We start from the raw sequence: 19,021 nt of genomic DNA on the forward strand, positions 1-19,021 counted from the left end.
TTGGTTTATTTGTTGAAATACTTTATGTGTTGCTTTGATATCACAGGTACTGAATGCACAGAAAATAACAACTGTCATCACAATATCTAATGTTTAGTGTTGCATTTCTCGCTCGATTTCCGCTCCACCGAAGCCAAAACTATCAGAAAAACATCATTTCACTTTACTTTACCGAAGCCTGAGCCAAGGGGTTGAAGAGAAATTACCTTTATGTAACAGTGGAAATATTATAAGATGAAACATGAAAGTTTAAAAATGTGAATGGGAATTTCTTTTGTTTCTCCTGGAGGCTAAATTTGTTTCAATTTCCTCCCACACACATAATCATATCATTAAATTATGTCCATTTGTTTTCCTGTTAAAACATTTGTTTTCTCTAATTGTAAGGGACCGATATGTCAGGTTAACCATGCAGGCTGTTATATCTTAAACCTGCCTTGACCAAATCTGCTCTCCACCTTGCCCAAATTCCCCCCGTCACTTCACAACATCACGAAGCTACAAACATCTGGGAGCACTCAGGTGTGCTATCTTGTTCTCACTGACACAGCCATAATTTAACCCCAAAATAAAACTGACACAACACAGTCCGCCTTGTGCATTTCAAACTCTCGCTCATGGAGGGCTGGTTTTTCACGCCCTCTTTTTTGAGAAGGGTCCAGCTCCAGCTCTGGTGTGTTATCACATCATGACACAAGAAAGTGTATCGTTTTTGCCGGTTGATAGGCATCATCTGATCTAGAGTTCAGCCCTAAACCTGGACGCTGAAACCAGTATTGGGGCCACGAACCCCTATTTGTGGATGACATTGCCATTTTTCAGTGACACACAACACATGGTACGACTGCAGTAAAATGACTAGGGCTACATCTCATGCATGTTCAGATGTATGGATTGGAAATTGATGATTGAAATGTGGCTTTTTGCTTGAGAAACACACTCACCAAAGATGAAAGTATTCCCTCTATTTTGACATGTGTGAAATGGATATTTGTGTGCCTATTTCATGATAAAAGAACACGAAGATGGAGACGAGCAGCAAAGGTCAGAGGAAGGACGGTGTCCTGGAATGGTCTTTGTGTTACTGTCTTCAGTATTTTAAGCTATCTTCTGTGTCAAACACGCACGTGAGACTTGAAGAGCCGTGATGCGAGGTCACACCAGCCACCGCTGCTCTCCAGATGTGACTAAAACCTGCTTATACATGTCTTCTGCAGGACGTCGGGCTTCACGGGAGGGAAAAAAGGGAGCGGAGGTGCTAAAGGTTCACTCTCTGTTTTCTCAATCTGCTTCTACTTAGCAGAGCTCTGGAACACATTTCATAAATTAAAATACATTTTTTTGCTAGAAGTTTTTTTTTGGGGGAAAATAGTTAACCGGCAGTAATTTACAACACATGGCTGTCATGTGATATTCCCACCTTGAATCTGTCAACCCCCCTTTTTTGGACGCCTCTTTCATTTTATATGCTCATTAATCTTGTTTAAAGCAACGCGGTGGTGCAGCGGTTAAGACTGTCACTTCAGGACGAAAGCGTTTGGTGCCCGTGTGTTCTTTGCTTCTGCTACCACGGCTTTAAAATGTGTTTGAATGTGTCTGTGATCATGCGTCTTTGTTTGTTAGCCTCTTTACATGAGTCAAGACTTCATGTGTTCAGAGATTTAGTCATGTTATGCATGGTCTGGGCACGCATGATACCATTAGTACAAGTATATAAGAAATGCAGGACAACCAGCTTAGCACTTAAAATATGCTAAGAAATGACCTTGAGTCAAGGTGATGCACAGGTTCTGGAGGAGTGAGGAGCTTGTAGGTGATGGATCAACTAGATATACTTCCAACTTTTGTTCAAAGAAAAAGAAGGAACTGACTTAAAAGCCTGCCACCATCGCTCTCACACATGGCGCGCCAAGGAAAAACACACGAGGAATCCGTCATGAATCCCCAGATTGAAGGTAAAGGAACACTTGAAATACATGCACAGTTGTCTCTTTTTTCCTAGAATAGAATAAAAATATCCACGCTAATGTGTCATGTGACTTGCCCACATATTCATGCAGGTGAGAAAATGGAATTATTCAGGGTGGATTGTGTCTTGTCCTCCTCAAACTAGACTGGCAACTACTACCGAACAGAGCTGGTGTCTATAGGCAAAAGTAGATCGACTTCCAATGAAGAAGAATGTGTTACATGCAATTTTATTTTATACTGAGTGAAACCTCAGCAGCGAACTATTAACCGAAGCACAGTATGACAAATTTCACTTTCTCTCCCATTGTGGAACTAATGTTTTTAAAACTCTGATGATAGTTGGACTGCAACCTTTTGTTTTCCTCAGGTAAAAATTTATATAAAAATGTGAAGTAATGAACATGTCCTTTACTTGCATACTGAGGATTCAGAACATCATTGAGATTGACATAGAAAAAGAGCTAAGCCAGGCGGCAAAGTATCGATCTACTCAATCAAGGTTTGGACGGTGACTTGGTGCTGCCAGGACCTCTTGAGAGGGGACATGCAGTCACATTAAAAGATAAAAATAAGGCCACAGAGGGAACAGAATAAGACCAAATAAAGGAATGAAGATCAATTGAATGCACTAGAAATGGGTGATAGTAAGAACCAGATGTAGCCTATTTGGAAACTAATGTACTGTATGTTTTATTGAAATTGACATGTCAGCAGTTTGTGATGCGATGACAATATTGTAGACATATATTTTCAGTGTACCAAGCCAATTATAGGACGACATTTACATTTATCTGGAGGTTAATCTGCAGTAGAAGCTTCATAGACAAATCAAAAACCCTGACGGAATTTAGCAGAGGTGGGAAACGTACCCTATCTCATGATTCAAATTAGATTTTTCAGTTTAAAATAATTTCTTCTGATCTGATTTCTGATCGTGATCTACACCCATCTACTCTGCAAGACAGAATGACAAGTAGGGACATAAACTGCAGAAGTAACAGTTAAACATGTTGCCTTTTAAAATCTGAGGAAATCGCAGTTACAGGGGAACGTTCTTTTAGTCTCTTGGTAAAACTGTCTGTGAAACATGGCGGCATCAAACTCTGTGAGTCTGTGAACTCCGAATGACGCTTCACAATACAAGTCGGCGAATTTGTTGTGTTGCGCTGACTTGAACATAGTTTTGTAATGTTGTATGTGCGTCATGTCCAGCTCAGTGTTTTCATGCATTCGGTAAAACCAGCAATAATGGCGAACTCTAGCCTTCAGCGAAGACGTGCGCGTGCGTTCCAGTACGGGCTGCTCCGTGACGTAAAGACGTAGAGCGTAGCTAGAAAATGGTGGACAGCCAGCGGATATTTTTTATTTGTTTATTTTTTAATCAATTTGGGACATTTAAAATCAATTCTAAATTGTAAGAATCGTGATGTTTTTGTGAACTGATTTCCCTGGCACACGCCCAGAATTTTGTTTGGCAACAACATGCAGTGGTTTGATTTGAAGTGAAGTGTAACAGCTTTGTGAATCATTTTTATTGTTTCTTCACACTTTCTTCACCTCTCTTCCTCTCGCTGTATCTGGGAGAGACTTTTATTTTAACAGATGGGTAAAACAGACATTACAATAAATCTGTTCGCTGGGTAAAAAAAAAAAACAGCAAGGAATTGCTAATGCTGTCTGCTGCATATGTTTTATTGTTTGGTTCCCTGCATGTGTGCTGTTTGTGGGACGTGTGTGTGTGCGCAGTTTATATAATTTAATATTTGTGTGCATGCGTATGCTGATGGAACAGATGGTGTTCAGACCTTTGTGTGCAATAAGAAATCTCCTTATGTCTTTGCTGGCTTGACAAAGTGTAAACACACGATGCTACGTTGAGTGAGACTGAAAACTGATAGTGGCACTTCATGTTTTCACCTTCTGCTCTCTCTAACACCATGTTTTTCACTCATTACGCAGTTATGCTCTCAGAATACTGCGCATGTTTTGTTTTCAGCGTTTGTCCATGGAAAATAGTGGTTTACAGAGGACAAATAGGTGAGCATCTTTATCTCCGAGCCTCAAAGCCAAGGTCTCTTCTTAGTGTGTATGTGCGCGTGTTGAAGCATGTATTTCTTTCGCTTCTGCACCTGAGTGTGTTTGTGGGATTGCGGTAGGGCGTTGCATCCATATATCTTCTTGACAAGCGGGTGGAGTTTGATGGGACATGCGCTGCATAATGCTCCATCTGCCTGCAGATGTGTGTGCGTGTGTGTGTGTGTGTGTGTGTGTGTGTGTGTGTGTGTGTGTGTGTGTGTGTGTGTGTGTGTGTGTGTGTGTGTGTGCGTGAGTGTGTCCAGAGAAGCGGAACGATGGATAGGGAGTCGGGGTTACTCCACTTGCATACCGATTGATTTCTCTTGTTTCTCTTTGTACTCGGGCGGAATTTCAATTTACTCACCTGTCCTTCAACACATCTGTCCACAAATTCACTCTGTTTTCACCTCCTCTCTTGCTTCTCCAGCTACACTCACCAAGAACAACTACTCTGCCATCACATGCACCTATCACCTTTCCTTCCGACTCAGCTCCTCTAATGTCGCTGTGTTTTCGATGTGTATATGACAGGAACACAACACACGGAGGCTGTTGAAAAAACAACAACAACAAAAAAATCAGGGCAAATAGTTGGGGGAAAAAGAAACAAATAAAAGAGGAAATGTTTTCAATATTTGTTTTTGAGCCCGTAGAAGAAAGACGACAAAATAATGAGTTAATGCTACTATTGTATAGATGCCAAATGGTTATTATACTATATCAGTAAAATGTACTCATATAGTACATTTTATTTTGGCTTGATTATTTTGGCTATTTTTTTTAATAAACCTGTTAAATATGACACAAAAGATTTATTTAGTATTTCTCAAAAAACCTGTCAAGAAGAGCAGATGATTCATTTAGGTCGTTCAATGCAACTCTCACTTGAATTGCATCAAATAAATTCTTTTAAAAAATTGGGAATCAAGTTAACAAATGATATGTTTTAAATAACTACAGAGTCATGAATAACAGCAAGGGTAAATCATTCACCGCAGGACAACAGACTGTCTGCACACAAAATAATGGAGCATTTCTCCATCATTTTCACACAAAGGCCAGATGACTACAGGTACAGAAAATGCCAGCAGGTCTCACATCAGCTGCTTTGTGTGGCATCACTTTTCCCTTCATTTGTGTGGCAGTCTACGTGCGCTCCTTAATGACCACTATCTGATAGAATCCTGTGTTTGCTTAGGCGACATTGTTTATATCATAGCCATCACCCAGCGTGATTCAGTCTATCGTCATTTTGAGAGATAAGATCTGACTGCGTCAATTGGTTCATTATTGTCCCTTCGTTCTGTACACACAGACAGAAGGTTTCACATTAGGCTTTGTTTTAGGACAAGGGACAACCATTTGCTACAGGATTTATGCTGCTGCAGGAAATAAATACATTCATGGGTTACAAGTTGATAAGAGTGTAACTATAGATATGCAAAAGTATGAACAAAACATATTGCTAAAGGTGAAATACGTTAAATTTATGATAATCATGAAAGGCAATTTAAATAAAATAGAAAAGAAAGTAAAAGGAATGTAACACATGTATAAAAATTATATATATATATATATATATATATATTCCAAATGATTAAAAAACAGCAAGTTTGGTCTGAAGAAAATACAAAATAAAAACAATATATATATAAAATCATCAAGTACATTTGGAACAGTACAGTTATCGTAGCAAAGTATTCTTAAATTAAAAAAATTATTATATGTTTAAAGTTTGCTCAACTCTAATGACCAGAGAATCAAGATCAATTGGTACTAAAAGTAAACTCAAAACTTCCTAAATGTTCTTTAAGAAAAAGCACAGCTGATGATGAATTATAATACACACATCACAGCAAAATATACCTTGATGCTTAAAATATAATGTAACCCTGCCAGTATCAACATGACATGAGGGACATACTGTAGTAGTACAAGAGATTGCTAACCAAAGTCAAATAAAACATTTTACAATATCTGTAAAAATATTGAAAAAAATCAATATAGACACAAAGAAAGCTTCATTTCTACCTCTATAAAATTAAATATAGCTTATTGCTACATCCCAGTTAGGTTAAATTGATGTGTTCTGACTCCAAAAAAAAACTGTTTGTCTTGCATGAATTGCATTAAATGAATTGTTTTGCTCTTTGTATACAATTGATCCATTAGTTTTGTAATTGCTTACAGCAAAAAAAGAAAGTAGTAGTAGTAGTAAAGTAGTTGTTTTGTTGTCATTGAGTGAAAAACAAAGCAGCGTAACGTTATCACCAGCAAAGTGGTGATGATACGTGGGGGTGTAATGACGGTGCACTGCTATTGTCTTCATGAATAATGCACAACTTAGACGTAGACTGGTTATTAGGGCATGAACATAATCACCACACAGACCTGGTGATGAAATGTTTTGAGATCATTGAATGTTTGCTTTGATTTGTGGATATGAAAAGTCCTTCCTGAAGCGTATTGAACTGTTTCTGCGGGACCTTGTTCCTTCTAGACATCGTTCGCTGCAACAACCATGTTTTGGGTGAGTGATGTAACTAGCATGCAACCCTCAGAAAAAGGCGTGCATCCCAAGTCAGCGGGGGATGAAATCTCTTTTCTTTGAGCTCGGCCGAGAGAGACGGGGAGAGTTTGCAAACACGGCGCACCGCGTAATGGTGAACGATGCAAACGGCTGATGTAAATGTGAGGACATACCGGTGTGAGTGGCAGGTAGTTGTCCGAGCTTCGTCTCCAGGATTTCACTGTTCGTCTGTAGGGTAGCGGTGAACTTTAAAAAGCCGTAAACAACTCATTTCAATAATGCTTCAGAAACTTCACATAAAGATGATAACAAAGAGGTTGCAAGCAGCAGAGGGATGATCACACCACGACAGACGATACACCAAAACCCGAGGGTCGTGGGCAACCAGAACTCATTACTGCATGACAGAGGCAAGACAGTCAATTGAAAAAAGTTTCAGGCCAGTGCTGATCAAAGGGGGTCAGACCAGAACATCACAGTTGGTTGCTGATCGGGTTTGCTCTTTCATTCAGGTAGTTCCCTCACAGTTGAATTTGTGTTTGTATTTGGATTATTTTTTTTGTAACTGATCATATTTTTGCATTCACTCACAGTTGAACCGCACACACCACTGGAACGGACCACCTGCACTAAACTAAATCTTTTCTGTGACCCATCAAGCCATTCATTTCCGACCCTAACTTCCATCTTTACGATTGGCCATTTTACTGCTTGCAGAAAGCCAATTTAAATACTGACATTTAAGACTCAATCATTAACAGACAGTACTTCAAAGAATCCTTTTTAACTCTCATCTTAAAAGCTTCTAAGGACATTAGATAAGGAATATATTTGTTGCCAGAACATCTTCTCATTTGCAAGACCTTAACAAAACAGACATTTCCAAACTATATGGATCTCACGGCCCAATGAGCCGGACTTGTTTGCCTGCACATGCTCACATCCAGAACAAAGACCCGATTGAGTCAGGATGCCTGAGAGATGAATGATTTAAACTGCTCAGATTACAACCAGCATTTGGTTTGGCATCTGTACCAACATGTGTACAAGAGAATCAAAACACATTTAGGGTCTCATCTGTCTTTTTATGGCTAATGGATTCCCCCAGACAACTGGCCAGATCTTCAATCCATTAACTCATGAACAACAGCACTTCTGAGAAGTCATAAAGTGAGTTAGCAAAAGTCAAAGCACTCATCATCCCTTTCCATTAAAGCGCCGCACATCAATATCCGTCGGGCCTACAAGTAGGATGCATCTACAGCCACAAGGAAGGCTATCGTGTCCACCTAAATCTACTGGCTGTGCAGTAATAAATGGACAATAGATTCCCCTTAAAGTCGTCCATTAACTTTTAAAAGGTGTATTAAGCCTGTGGAATTATGTACCAGGTTGTTTAACAATTCTTTAAGTTGCCTTGGAAGGGAGGTTGAAACACTTCACCTTAGATACAGCAGGTGTTTAACATGCTTCCTTTTCCCTGGTTACAAGTCCTGGCAGCTGAATTTAATACGTATTTCTCTTCTCAATTTGCATGGGATTAACAACATTGACTTAAACTGAAGAATCGTCCTTTTTCTGCCTCTTGATTTTAAATGCTGATTGACAGCTGAAATTTTAATATGACGTAAATATTGCCTGCATTTGGCATAGAAGTCACTGGGGAATTAGGAATTCTCACCCTGTGAAGTTTTGGTGCCAAAGAAATACAACAGATGCTTGTAATGTTCTACTGTCTACTGTTGTCAGATGGTTAGAAAGATGCACAGTCAAGCATTGCAAAAAGTAAATAAACAAAACTAGCCAATAATTTTGAATTATGTTAATGTGAGTAACATATATTGATACAATAATTGTGATTTTAGGGATTTTGCAACCAGATCAGCCGCGCATCTAATTTGGAGAGGAAGTTTGGCGACAGGACAATAGACAAAATATCACTTCATTTATTCTGACAATAAAAGGGATTGTATTATGAAGAGCATGTGGCTGAAAGATGTTCACAAAAGTTGATATTAAATCGCAGACACAATTGTCAAAACACAAGACAGAACTCCATCCAGCCAGTTGCCAATCTTGAGATTTCTAAAAATTATATTGGGGCTTTCCCAAAAATCCTCTCTATTTAACCTGTACTTTTCATTGCTTAAAAGCTTCATTACAGTCAGACCGTTTGGAGCGTCGGGAGTCAAATGTTGCCTGTGTTGAATTTGCAGAAAATCCATGAGATCACTGACCATTTTTTTTCCTAAAAATAAAACTTTCACACAGCTGTTTATCCGCTATCCAGGGACATACATTTAAGTAAAGAGACAAAGTGTGTTTGTGTGACGAGTGCCGCAGCGGTGGCGGCGGTGAGGTGGGAGAGCGGGCGTGCAGCGTGGCACAGATGGCGAGAGATTGAGACTGAATCTCACTGCAGATTGTCTCTCCTCTCCTGGGTGTCTGTCTTTCAGTCTCTGCTTTCCCCTTCACTCATTATTCATATCTGAGCCCGACCATATGCATCAGTGTCATTGCAGGAAGACGTATCGCATCCCGTCCGAGCCTGCTGGGTGTCCCTCACTGCCATAACTGGTGTTATTCTTAACTGAACGGTGCAATATATCTTCAGCTGCTATGACAATTGCTAGTCATTGTAACTAGAACTAATCTGGTGATGCTGACAGACCTGAAAGTTTGTCTCACTGGCGATTGTTTAACATCTAATTTATCATAACATGGAGTAAGTCGTGCCATTTCATGCATCTGATGTATCCTTCTCTTTCGTTCAGATCGCACTGGGAAGCGCTCCACCATGCCCGATTCACCTGCGGACGTCAAGACACAGTCCAGGTTGACCCCTCCTACCATGCCACCGCCACCCACCACACAAGGAGCTCCTCGCAACAGCTCCTACACTCCAACAACATGTAAGTATGATAAGATAGCAGTGTAGCACCTGCACTAGCAACTTACTTCTGTGTGGAACCTCGCTACAATAGTGATGTACAACTGTGGAACTGTTAAAGTGTTGGAGGTGCAGAATTCTTCTTCCAAGAAGTTGCTGCAGAATGACCTTGGGTTAAACCAATACTGTAGCACAAGCCTGGATCGATGGTTGTAGACAGAATCAATGAATCAGGATTTCTTCAGCTCATTTGAGCTCTAAAAGAGGACTGTGCATCGGCCGGAAACAGCAACACAATACATATCCCAATATAGGGCTGGTGGTGCAGTGCATCCCATTTAATTTCCATACTGTAATTACAGCTGTATGTCATATTCATTGATAATAAGAGCCATTTTCTTGAGTAATAAATCTCTTTTCTAAGAAAACTATTTTTTTTGTGTTAAAAAATGTCACTAACTCTATACGAATGCACTGCGTGCTATTGTGCTAGTAATTTGATAATGTGATGGTTTATTCATTCTTTGTTCAGTTTAGAACACATTCTCTGTTATTTGTTGACTTTGATACCAACAGCATTAAGAAGTGACATATTGAAACTGTCAAGAATTTTGTTTTGTTAGTTTTTCTAAAACAAATGTTGCAATAGGCTTCAGTGTGGCACAAATATTGCACATCAACTGTAACTTTGTTCTTTGTTAATGGAGACATAAATATTACAAAAAATGTTGTATTATCTTAGTTTTATGCATTATTCTCTCATTGTAGCATGAGGTTAACTTTTATTTTATAATCTTTAGTCAATATGGCGGAATTGGAGCTCACAATGACATACAAACTGTAGATTGGGATAACAACAAGAATATCACTGGCGAACAGCCTTTCAAACTGCTGTTCTAAAATCGATACCACGAAATTGTGAAAAATCACCCATGAACGGAAAAGACAGATGTTTATATGATAAACAATCGGCATAATCCACCCCGATCAATCCGCATCTGAGCAGATTTTCAGTTGGATCATTTTTTTCTTCAATAAGTAAATATAGATGCAGCTATTGAAAACGTCAAAACTCAAGTTGGTCCACATAATAAGCATGAAAGCATGAATCAGAAACAAACCTGTCTCTGTGTGTTAGGAGCTAAGAGAATGCTTCTTACGTCACCTGTGAAACTATGAGGACGAACACTGGCTGATAAAACCAGATGCAAGATTGAAGAAAGGCTCAGCTCATACTCTGCTTCAGTCTTGCTAGAATCAGTGGCAAATTGCTCTTTCTTTTTTTCTTTCTTCCTTCATTCTTGTATTTTCCTTCAATGCAAACACTCTCCCTCCACAATTAAGGAGGGGACCCCCCCGCCGCCCCATTGTGATGCTTCAAGGTTTTAACAAAGCTTTGATTTCCACCCGTTGTAATTGTAACCAGATGCGTTTTGAGTATCTCGTCTCTTTGCTCACTTTGCAGCGGTGGGTTTGGACGGCGGCCAGAGAGGGAGTGAGCGGATCGCTAGACCTAATCTCATTAGAGAGAAAGCATTGCGCCGCCTTGTATCTCTTTGTACACCCACTCCCCCAACAAACACTTAAGACTCCTGCGCCGTCGTGACACCACAACTGTGGGGAAGACGGAGACGAGAGTTGACTCCAGTAAACCTGCGTCTACTGGAGTAACTAATATCTCAATTGAATTAAACAAAAAGGGTTTCAATCCAGCTCTGGACCTTTCTGCGTGGAGTTTGCATGTTCTCCCTGAGCCTGGGTGGGTTTTCTCCGGGTACTCCAGTTTCCTCCCATAGACCAAAGACTAGGTCAATTAGGCGCTCTGTGTGTGTGTGTGTGCCCTGTGATGGACTTGTGACATGTCCAGGGTGTATTCCCGCCTTTCGCCCAATGACTGCTGGGATAGGCTCCAGCACTCCCCGCAACCCTGAACATGCTTCTTTTATTCCAAGCATAATACTCTCTAAAATGACGTTTTATCATCATTGCTTGCACCCGTGGCAGCAATCTCATTTACATTTGGATTATCATGGAGTGGAAGGAACAATATCGAAAAGCAGCACCCGGCAGTTACTTCTTGTCAAATACGCAGATAAATTATATTTATCTTTTCTTGTCTCCACTTAAGTAACCAACGGCAGCACCCACTCCCCCACGGCACTCAACGGTGCTCCATCGCCCCCAAATGGCTACAGCAACGGCCCGAGCTCCTCTTCCTCGTCCTCGCTGGCTAACCAGCAGCTCCCCCCGGCGTGTGGCGCCCGGCAGCTCAGCAAACTGAAGCGTTTCCTCACAACCCTGCAACAGTTTGGCAACGACATCTCACCGGAAATCGGTGAGCGAGTGCGCACGCTAGTGCTGGGACTGGTGGTGAGTATTGTTCTAACTCTGTCACAAGACCATTGAGGAGGGCGAGACGAACTGAATACAGAACAAGCTAACAGATTGCAGAGATGTATTCATCTTGGTCTCACCCTCCTCCACGCTTCAACATTCACAATTCAAAATGCAAATCCGATCATTCAGAATTCTTCTTCTGCGTATTCCTGTTACGCATCGCTGGGATTGGAACCCAGCTACTAAGGGCAAGAGCAGGGGGACACTTTGGACAGGTCGTGAGGGCATGGTCAACTCCTCACACACAAAGATTCCCTTCGGACACGCCTCGCAGCTCTGAGTCTGTCGCACTAACCACTACTTTATAGTGCTGACAATATGCAAGCATAAATGGATAGAAAGCCTGCCTTCTTCTTTGGCTCTTCTGTTTAGCACAATGAACAGCAAGCTTCTCCTCCTTCCCTCCCCCTCCTCATGTTCTCTCCATTTCCTCCCCCAGCCTCGCTGAAAGATCGACACCGTTAATTAGTTAGATTTGTGCTGGGTAGAGAGAGAGGAGGACTCTGGAGGTTTCACTAGCTGTCAAGAAACAGCACCAACACAATCTGGGCAAACAGATGTGAGGCCGAACCTAACAAACTTGGGGTCTGGGACGGAGCACGGCGGGGACAACAATATCTCTTCTTCTGCTTTTCCTTCTTCTTCTTCTCGGATTGTTAGTTATTTCGCAGATTCCGGTCCCATGTGAATGGTTCCCCTCCTCCCCCTCGCCCCATCCGCACAGCAGTGTACATATTTTTAAAATTACAAACAGTGGTAACAGCCTTTCTGCTTCCACTTGGGACAAATCGTTCAAACATGCAACCCACTTTTACCATCAACTGCTCTCAACACATCACTGAACTACATTTGTCGGCTCAACAAAAACCACTGTCATGTTCGGAGTAAATACGAATAATTGCTACTTTGACTTTAATATCTATATCATTGTATTGTTCAACTTCAGTGAGTGTGTCCATGATGGCCCCACCTGTCACTACAGCTATAGTCAGAAGATGAAAGTGAATGAAACATATGAAATATTAAGAACATTACTGTATGGAAGAGGAAGTTATGGAGTGAGGTGATTCTATTTTGAAGAAGGCCTTTGAACCCTGTACATTTTGAAACAACAGTATAGCTTATTCCAGAGGTTACAGAGCACAACTCTACTTACGCAACCCACGCATGTTGAAAATTGTTGTGATAAACTAAAGCAAAAATGAGTCTGTAATTACCAAATTAATGACTTAACTGTGTGAAAATGTTCCTATTTACATAAACCAAACACCAAGTTCAGCACATGGATTTCATTTGTCCACAGCGGGCTTGTGTGTCTTTCTTCCGCAGCCGTACACTCATCTGCTTCCTATTAGAAAACTCCAAAACATTGAGTGGAGGCCGGCGGAGAGCTTAGCGTCCAATAAGTAATATTATCACTTAATGTTTCCCACATGGACTCATGTGCTCTCTGTCTGTGATCATCTCGTTCCAGAATTCCACACTCACCATCGAGGAATTTCACTCCAAGCTACAAGAAGCTACCAACTTCCCTCTGCGGCCTTTTGTCATTCCTTTCCTAAAGGTAAGTGAGAAAATATTGACAACAAATCTGGGAAACAAAAAAAAAAGAAAAAAAAAACACAATGACACAGATGCTCATTTATATTTATGTTATTTCCCATTGCGTTTCACGAAGGGAAATGCATAAATTAATTAAAGTGCCAGCAGCTTTCGCAACATATTGTTCATGTTGAGAATCAGAATCCTGAACGTGACTGAAAATCTCCAAAGAAACCTGTTCCACGTTTAATTACGGCGGCATTTATTATATTTTCGGGGCTTTTGTCTGCGTCTAAGTAAACCGTCCTCTCTTAGTTGATCTGGTTTGCCATCCTCCGTTCCCTCTTCCTCTCCTGCCAGATGGTGAGAGCATCATCAGGATGGCTGCGCAATCAAAGATGCAACTTTTTTTTCTTCCCCTCCTTCGCTACATCTCAGTCTCTCTCTCCCCAGTCTAATTTTAGTGTCTTCCCACTGCGGGGTCTTAAATGCCAGCTACCATATGGCAGCGCAGAGCAGTTGGAGGTGTGGGAGGACTTTAATAGGTACATATAAGCCCAGCTGCAACAATGTGCATCAGGACCCCGAGTTTTCATGATGCTAATGTGAGCTGGAGGTGTCTCCGCAAAACCCTTCCAAATACGGTGGAATTACGTCACTAAAATTGTCATCACAATTTTCAGCAATGTTTAGATCACACCAGCAATGTTTAGATGAGATTGGATTCGATGTTGTTGTTTATATCAGAAATATTTTGGGTGCAAGGAGGAGCCATTTTTGAGATGTGTTGCATGTGTTAATGGGTCAGGAACCCCATGATCTGTGAGCACCACCCACATGACACCACAAGGAAAACGATTTTCAAAAACACATTCTGGTCTGCACAAATAACTTTTTTTTTAAACAAAATTGGATCCACCCTCACCAGAACACAACTCAACAAAGTTTTCCAGCTCTACAGTTTCAACGTATTGGAAGGTTGTAATATTTTGAATGATTTTGTGAAATAACTTGATGCTGGATCCGGCTGCTCTGCAGCTCCATATTTGGCAGGAGTGCACACCCGGTCACATTAGAAGATGAGTAATGATCCAGGTTTGCAGTTCTGGACTGGTTGTTCATGCTTCCCACTTCTCTGCAATGATGCTGACCTCTAATAAATGAAAGATGAGTTCACTGGGGTCAAAGCAATCTACTTCACACTCACTCTTCTTGCTCTCTCTGAGGCTAATTACAACCATAAACTATTAACGCACCATTTACTCAGCAGGTTCAAAAAAAAAAAAAAAAGCAGGGTCAGAGGAAGTGGCAGACGTTGGACTGGAGAGAAAATGTAAACGCAAGGCAAGAATTATTTGGATAAGACACGGAGAATCAAAGCACACGACTTGCGTTTGTAAGGAGAAAAATGGAATCCGAAGTGTGAAAATGGAAGATGGCCTCTCCTGAAACGACTGCCAAAATAGCCCCCTCTCTCTTTCTGAACCCGAGTGATGCAATGCTTTCATCTACTTGCAGCAACCATCCCATCACAGGACTTTGAAGTTAACGCTTGTATACCTGCAGAGCAGGGCACCTCCAAACAAGAAAGCAATCCCAGGCTCCTTATTACAACCGTGTCCCAAAATCCCACACGTTTTTGTTCCACTAATCTACTCTACTCTGGAGGGTCACGAATCCAGTTTCAGACACTTTGGTATCCGATAGATGTAGTCTGACCTGAGACGTGTGTTATCTTTCCCCTTGATCACAGGATCCATGATGACAATGTACATATGGACATAACGGTGGAAAACTCACAGCAAATGAATTGGAAGTTCCTGGTTACAATAGGTGCATGTGGTTATAAATCCCCCAGAAAGTCTTTGAAACATGACTCAAATAGTTGTCTATCAAACAGGATAGTGTGTCACTAAGTTAAATCATCTTTGTTTTTGCTTCACTTCTTTACAAATTTGTAACTCAATGATTTGAAATGACAACATTGGACAATGAATGGGCAGGAGTCAACCGCTATGATGCATATCCCGACTGACGATACGATACTATATATTGTCTCATAACAATTTCAGGGGAAAAAAACATTACATATACAACAATATTATGTGCTTGAAACATACTTAAGTGTAATGAACTTAACTCAGTTAGACCTTCAGTTACATTTCACAGTCCAGCAGAGGCGTGAACAGCAGCCTTCGGTTCATCTGTGCTTGTAGGTTTATTGTGCTTCTTCAATATTTAACAATGAGGCACATCTTGCAAACAACATTCCAGATGCTGGCTCACCAGATCTCAGAGCTGTTGAATTATTGTTGACACCTATATACAACTAAAATACTAAATTACAACTAATGGAACAATTAAAAAAATAATAATAATCTATGGTATCCAAATATTTATTCACAAAAAATGCATACATCAATCCAGTATCACGTCACCATCGATATTTTCTAGAACGCCTACGCCCTACTGAGCGAACACCACTGGTTGTAAAAGACTTGTTTTGACCTGAACTAAGAATGTGTTGTTACATTTGGCCTATCATATGACTGAGCATTATATACAGAACAATGCATCAATAAGGTTTATAAATAAAGACTGTATTTACTTGTTCCACAGGCAAACCTGCCACTACTTCAGCGAGAACTCCTTCACTGTGCCCGGTTAGCCAAGCAGAACCCGGCTCAGTACCTGGCCCAGCATGAGCAGCTGCTGCTGGACACCAGCACCACCTCTCCAGTGGACTCTTCTGAACTAATGCTCGATGTCAACGAGAACGGCAAGAGGCGGACACCGGACAGGTCAGTCTGTGAAGAAACAGTCACCAATTCAATTACGGAAATCCAAGGTGCAGTACGAACAAGCCATGAAGATGAGACAGAGGAAGTTGAAATCTGTGTTCAATTTGTGCGTTGATAAGCACCAGCTCAATTTGGGTCCCTTCCTGTGCGTCTCTGCGGCGAAACACCCTTCTGGACCTTATCTCTGTTTGTTGACATCAATTTCACTAATGATGTTCTCTATGCCAATGGACAAGCAGCGAAGCATAACGTCCAGAAATATCCTAACCTCAGTTCTTCAGTCCAATATTCCGGTCCCTGAGCACAACAAAACCACAAGCGTGCAGCCAAAGTAAAGCATAAATTGACTTTTTTTCAAACGCATTACATCAAAACATGCGTAACTTTGACACTGCAGTGAAGGCAGCATGAAGCAAAATGGGCAAAAAAACACAGTTGAATTGAAATATTGATGAGCTTTGTTGCGAGTCAGTGCTCGGTGTAGTGTCTCTCACACACAAACTCTTGGGCTTCTGAATACTGTTGAAACAGAGGGAGAAGAAAATGTACTTTTCTGTATCTGCTGAGGGACAAAAATTCTGAATATGATTAATAAATCCCAGCTACGTTGTCCCCAAGCAGTTGAATATACAGACTTTTATTCCTTGCTTTACCTGCAGCAGAAATGTCTGCACACGAGTGTGTACACTGAGACAATGGGGATTGTACTCTGAATTCAATATTGTGTTATTGTGTGTTTTATCGTGGCGCTCTTGCCGATGTGAAAGTGCATGGAGCATGTGTGTCTCAGGAGATGAGCTGATAACACATACAGATGAGGCTCCGGCATCAATACGGCTGGCTAAGCACCTCTGCTTTCTGCTTACCTCTGCTCTGCATCCCTGCGTGTGAGGGTCGGAAAACATTCGGAGACAAAGAGGAGTCCGGCGTGGAGTTCAGGTTATCATGTGGTATCGATTTATTTCACTTACCCCGGACTCCAGACCCTGCTCTATTTTGATGTTTTGCCCACGGGGACTGCAGAGGGACTGTCAAGGTCCTATATATGGCCAACAGGTTGTCTGCGTCAAGTCTAAACTGTTTGTAGGAGAGGAGTTGTTTAGGACTGCACTGATCGATCGACTGGCCGATTTATTGGCACCGATATGGGCATTGATGACGTCATCATGATCAGCCGATCGAATGGCGAATATAAGCCAATTACTTATTTATTTGAATAGGGTGCTATTTATATTTATACACGATGAGAAATGTTACAACTCAAAAATGTTACATCACAATGTAAAACTGACAAAACAAGGCAGGCGTCGCTCCAGAAAATCACACTTGTTGTGAAGCTGCAGAGGAGACCTGCAGCTGCAGACATTAGAGCCGCCCAGCCAGGATGGCGGTCATTCGGCAATATTTCTTCATCCAGGAAAATGACAACCAGGTTGCAGTTCACAACGTGTGCACCCACGGTCTCAGGAGCGGCATTAAAACAAGACACTTGGCCTCAAATCACCACGGCGAATTTGAGCGCTACCAAGAGGCTAACAAACGAATGCTAACCGGAGCTAACCACTGGCAAAACCAATGCAAATTGTGGATGAGCAGCTGAGTTCCAGCACACCTGGATCCCAGACACTCATTCCCTGGACATAGTAGTCGAAGAAAAGAGGAGTGGTCTCGCTGGTTATGAGGCAACATTCAGGTGTTTACACTGTGGGTTTAATCTGTTCATTGAAAATGGAATATTATTTCATATTAAGCACTTTGCCCTTTTTATTGTTTATTTATTTGCTTTTAATGTTGCAATGTCTTCTATAGTCTAGTACTATTATTATTATTTAGTAGATCTGTGTAATTCATCTGAAAAAACCAAAGGACTTATGTGTGTGATTTAAACAATCGGCAGCAATCAGTATGGGCCAAAAGCAGAAGGCGTATTGAAGTTGTGCAACACAAGACAGCGTGCTAAAAATGATGCTGCAGTGCATTGTGTCTGAAGCGATGGAACTTGTAGCTGAGTGTTATGTTGCATAGCAACCATTCAGCTGTGTTGTGGACCGGCAGGTGCACACTCTTCATTGATATTCTTTGTTAAGTTCAGGAGAAAAGTGTAATACTGTTGCAGTCGCTCAACAGAAAGGGTCTGCAGTATTATATCTGAACCTGGGTCCTTGTTTACACCAAATAAAGGGGCATTACCAGCAGGTGCATTTGTACCCCAGTTTCATCCTGCACACTTGAGTGTATGTTGCAGACGATGATGTTCCCACTGGAGCCAGCAGATATTAGAAATTGCAGAAACACTGGTGTGATAAGCCTGTGGCTGTGGGGAGGAAGAATGGATGGATGAGTCAAGCGAAACCCTGAGAGACGGAGGGGTGGTGGGAAAAGAGCATATGGAGAGCTGTGCTTGAGCATTAGGAGCCCATAAAAACAGCTCATTAAGAAGTTCAATCTGTTCATCACAGAGAGATGGGAAGAACAGTAGAGCGAGCGAGGAAACTGAAGAGCAAGGGGAACTGAAGGATTGTGGGGGTGGGGAATGGGCAAGAGTGAACCTTGAAGTGCCAAAAGTGAGAGCACACCAAAACATGTGGGTCATTAGATGTTTACAAAAACCCAGCTGGCAACGAATCCCTGAGAAGCAGGTCGACCAACGTCGACAGGATCCCGCTGAGGCGGTTTGTTTTAGGAGGCTGTGTTTCTGGACATGTTTACAGTATTTTCATGAGTGTACGCCCTTCACCTCAGAGTGGGTATTTTGGGGTAAAACAACCTGGATAGCATGCTTCTTTTGATAGTGCAACTCGTGCCCTTGTGTTG

The 19,021-nt window shown here is 41.4% G+C and overlaps 1 protein-coding gene across 4 annotated transcripts in view; it reads left to right on the forward strand.

The window, feature by feature from the left end:
- The window catches only part of runx1t1 (RUNX1 partner transcriptional co-repressor 1), a 48,206-nt gene that overhangs the window by 17,590 nt on the left and 11,595 nt on the right, over positions 1–19,021 (forward strand). For all 4 annotated transcript variants that reach the window (XM_053862177.1, XM_053862180.1, XM_053862178.1 and 1 more), the window contains exons 2-5: positions 9,352–9,489; positions 11,596–11,837; positions 13,339–13,428; positions 16,026–16,207. In XM_053862177.1, the coding sequence (XP_053718152.1) occupies positions 9,352–9,489; positions 11,596–11,837; positions 13,339–13,428; positions 16,026–16,207 (652 nt within the window). The remainder of the gene's footprint in view (positions 1–9,351; positions 9,490–11,595; positions 11,838–13,338; positions 13,429–16,025; positions 16,208–19,021) is intronic.

The sequence above is a fragment of the Synchiropus splendidus genome, chromosome 4, assembly GCF_027744825.2.
Source record: "Synchiropus splendidus isolate RoL2022-P1 chromosome 4, RoL_Sspl_1.0, whole genome shotgun sequence".
Taxonomy (NCBI): Eukaryota; Metazoa; Chordata; class Actinopteri; order Syngnathiformes; family Callionymidae; genus Synchiropus; species Synchiropus splendidus.